The 3258-nt window shown below is 47.4% G+C and overlaps 2 protein-coding genes across 2 annotated transcripts in view; one reads left to right on the forward strand and one right to left on the reverse strand.

Annotated features, from left to right (window-relative positions):
* The window catches only part of LOC106883785 (cell division cycle protein 20 homolog), a 42723-nt gene that overhangs the window by 26674 nt on the left and 12791 nt on the right, over positions 1-3258 (reverse strand). The window lies entirely within an intron of this gene.
* LOC106883784 (glutathione peroxidase 7) overlaps positions 7-3258 on the forward strand; it is a 7893-nt gene continuing 4641 nt past the window's right edge. Inside the window, exon 1 of the mRNA XM_014934915.2 lies at positions 7-461. Coding sequence (XP_014790401.1) covers positions 27-461 — 435 coding nt within the window. The 5' untranslated portion in view covers positions 7-26. The remainder of the gene's footprint in view (positions 462-3258) is intronic.

The raw sequence follows: 3258 nt of genomic DNA on the forward strand, positions 1-3258 counted from the left end.
ACAGGGGGAAGATTCGAGTCGAGAAAATGACACTTGTAAGAAACGGAAGATTCGGCGGCCAGACGGTGGTCCCACGACCGTGTGCTCTCCCACCTCATCTGTCGCTGGTCGACGGAGTTAAAACGCTGTTGTCGGCCCTTGTCGCGGTCACGTTTCGTGCGACCACGCCGCTCGCCACCGCAACCATCTCCGTGGCCGCCCTGGTTGCCGTATTCTCCTCTTTGATATCGTCGTCGTCGTCGTCGGCATCGGCAGCGCTCCTGGGTATCCAGTTGGCCGACCACGCCAGGGCTTCGAACCTCCGTAAGACCCCCGCAAGCGACAGCAACAGTGTCGGCAGTGACGTCGATGGCGGCGAGGATGAGGAAAATGCAGCGTCGGGTAAACTGAAAAACTTTTATTCGTTCACTGCCAAAGATATTAATGGTGATACGGTACATCTCTCGAAATATAAAGGAAAGGTGAGTAAACTAAGTCTGTCTATCTATCTATCTATCTATCTATCTTTGTCTGTCTGTCTCTCTGTGTGTGTTTGTGTGTGATTACTTACACATTTGCATGTTGATGTGTCTCTTTCTCCTTTTCTCAATGTGTTTGTGTGTGTGCAAGTAGGAGTGGCTGTGCGATAAATAGCTTGCTTACCAACCACATGGTTGTGGGTTCACTCCCACTGCGTGGCACTTTACTTGTTTGTCCGTCTATATGTCTACATACCTACCTGTCTGTCTTCCCGTCCGTCCGTCACTTCTCCGTCCTCCAGCCAGACATCTGCTTATGCGTCCATTCAAACATCTGTCCGTCAGTCAGTTCGTCTAACTTTTGGCTGGTTTATCAATCAGTTCATCTGTCTATATATCAAAACACCTGTTTGTCTGTGTGCATGGTTAAATATCTATTTATCGATCAATCGATCTGTTTATCTATCTATCTATCTATCTATCTATCGATCTGTCTATCTGTTTATCTATCTATCTATCAATCTATCTCTTCGTCACTCCATCCGTCCGTCTGCCTATCTATCTATGTCTATCTTTTTATATCTCTCTCCATATACCTATTTATTTGTCTTGTATCTACCCTACTATCTATCCAACTGTTTGTCTTTCCGTATATCTATATACCTGTTTGTTTGATTGTCTGCTTGTCCGTTTGTTAGTCTGTACTCGTGTCTATTTTTTTCGTCTGTCTATACGTCAATCTGTGGAGACGCAATGGCCCAGTGGTTAGGGCAGCGGTCTCGCGGTCATAGGATCGCTGTTTCGATTCCTAGACCGGGCGTTGTGAGTGTTTATTGAGCGAAAACACCTAAAAGTTCCACGAGGCTCCGGCAGGGGATGGTGGTGAACCCTGCTGTACTCTTTCACAACAACTTTCTCTCCCTCTTACTTCCTGTTTCTGTTGTACCTGTATTTCAAAGGGTCAGCCTTGTCACACTGTGTGTCACGCTAAATAGCCTCGAGAACTGCGTTAAGGGTACACGTGTCTGTGGAGTGCTCAGCCACTTGCACGTTAATTTCACGAGCAGGCTGTTCCGTTGACCGGATCAACTGGAACCCTCGACGTCGTAAGCGACAGAGTGCCAACAACAACATACGTCAATCTATCTATACCTGCTGTCTAACTGTCAGTTTGTTTGAGTTGCTCCAGTTGTCCTCATCCAGTTCGTCCCCCCCCCCCACTTCCTTGTATACCTCAGACTATTTTATCCTGTGTAGCTTTCTTCTTTCAAGACAGCAAGATGTGAAATTGAGGGAGATTTCACTGCTGTTACTAGCATGTAGAGGTTTCTGGTGCCTCACACACACACACACACACCACCCTTGCCAGAGGACGTTCCGTGGACTGTGCCTCTGCTTTCTCTTCCTGCACCCGACCTGCTGTTACTCGTCTTCCATTTCCTCTCACCTCCCACCCCTCCACCCTGCCTCTCCAACGCACCATTTTCCAAGCCTTCCAGCAACTCCAGTCCGACCCCTCCACTTTGCACATCTTCCCCAACCTACTCCTCCTCTCCTTCAAACGAACCCATAACCTATGTGACCTCCTGGTCCACAGTCTTTTCTAAAGCCTCGTGGAGCTTTAGGTGTTTTCGCTCAATAAACACTCACAACGCCCGGTCTGGGAATCGAACCCGCGATCCTATGACCGCGAGTCCGCTGCCCTAACCACTGGGCCATTGCGCATCCACTCTGTCACACTCTAATATGCAGAAAATAGATTCCATCAACTGCCAGTGGGGTAAGCTAGATGTTGTAGATAGCTTCCGTTATCTAGGTGACCAAGTTAGTAGTGGAGTTGGATGCTCTGAGAGAGTAGCTGTGAGGATAAGAACAGGCTGAGCAAAGTTCAAGGAGCCCCTACCTCTGCTGGCAACAAAGGGCTTCTGCCTCAAAGTGAAAGGCAGATGGTATACCGGTATGCGAACAGCTATGCTACATGGCAGGGGAAACATGGGCTATAACAGTCGAGGACATGTGTAGGCTTGAAAGGAATGAAGCCAGTATGCTTCGCTGGATGTGCGATGTCAGTGTGCATGTTCGACAGAGTGTAAGTGTCTTGAGAGAAGAGTTAGGCATAAGAGGCATCAGATGTGGTGTGCAAGGGAGACGACTGCACTGGTATGGTCATGTGATGCGTATTGACAAGGATGGCTGTGTAAAGAAGTGCTGCTCTGTAACTGTGGAGGGAACCTGTGGTAGAGGTAGACCCAGGAAGACATGGGACAAGGTGGTGAAGCATGATTTTTAAACTTTGGGCCTCACAGAGGCAAGAACTCAGAACGTAATGGCAGATGAAATACCACTAAGCATTTTGCCCGCCGTGCTAACGATTCTGCCAGCTCGCTGCCTTTATATATATGTGTGTGTGTGTGTGTGTGTCTGTGTTTGTTCCCCTGCCATCGCTTGATGACCAATGCTGGCATGTTTATGTTCCCAAAACATAGCGGTTCGGCAAAAGTGACCGATATAATAAGTACTAGGCTTACAAAGAATAAGTCCTGGGGTCGATTTGCTCGACTAAAGGCGCTGCTCCAGCATGGCCACAGTCAAATGACTGAAACAATTAAAAGAATAAAAGAATATATGTACACACAGACACACACACACGTACCTATCTTAACTCTCTCTCACTCTCTTTTTTTTCTCTCTCTCTCTCTTTCTTTCTCTCTTTCTTTCTCTCTCTCTCAAATTCCCCCCTGTATCACCAGTAAAAATCTGGTTCCCTCCTTTTACTGTTTGTTTAACCAATATTTTAATG

Source organism: Octopus bimaculoides, chromosome 28 (genome assembly GCF_001194135.2).
Source record: "Octopus bimaculoides isolate UCB-OBI-ISO-001 chromosome 28, ASM119413v2, whole genome shotgun sequence".
In the NCBI taxonomy this organism is placed as follows: Eukaryota; Metazoa; Mollusca; class Cephalopoda; order Octopoda; family Octopodidae; genus Octopus; species Octopus bimaculoides.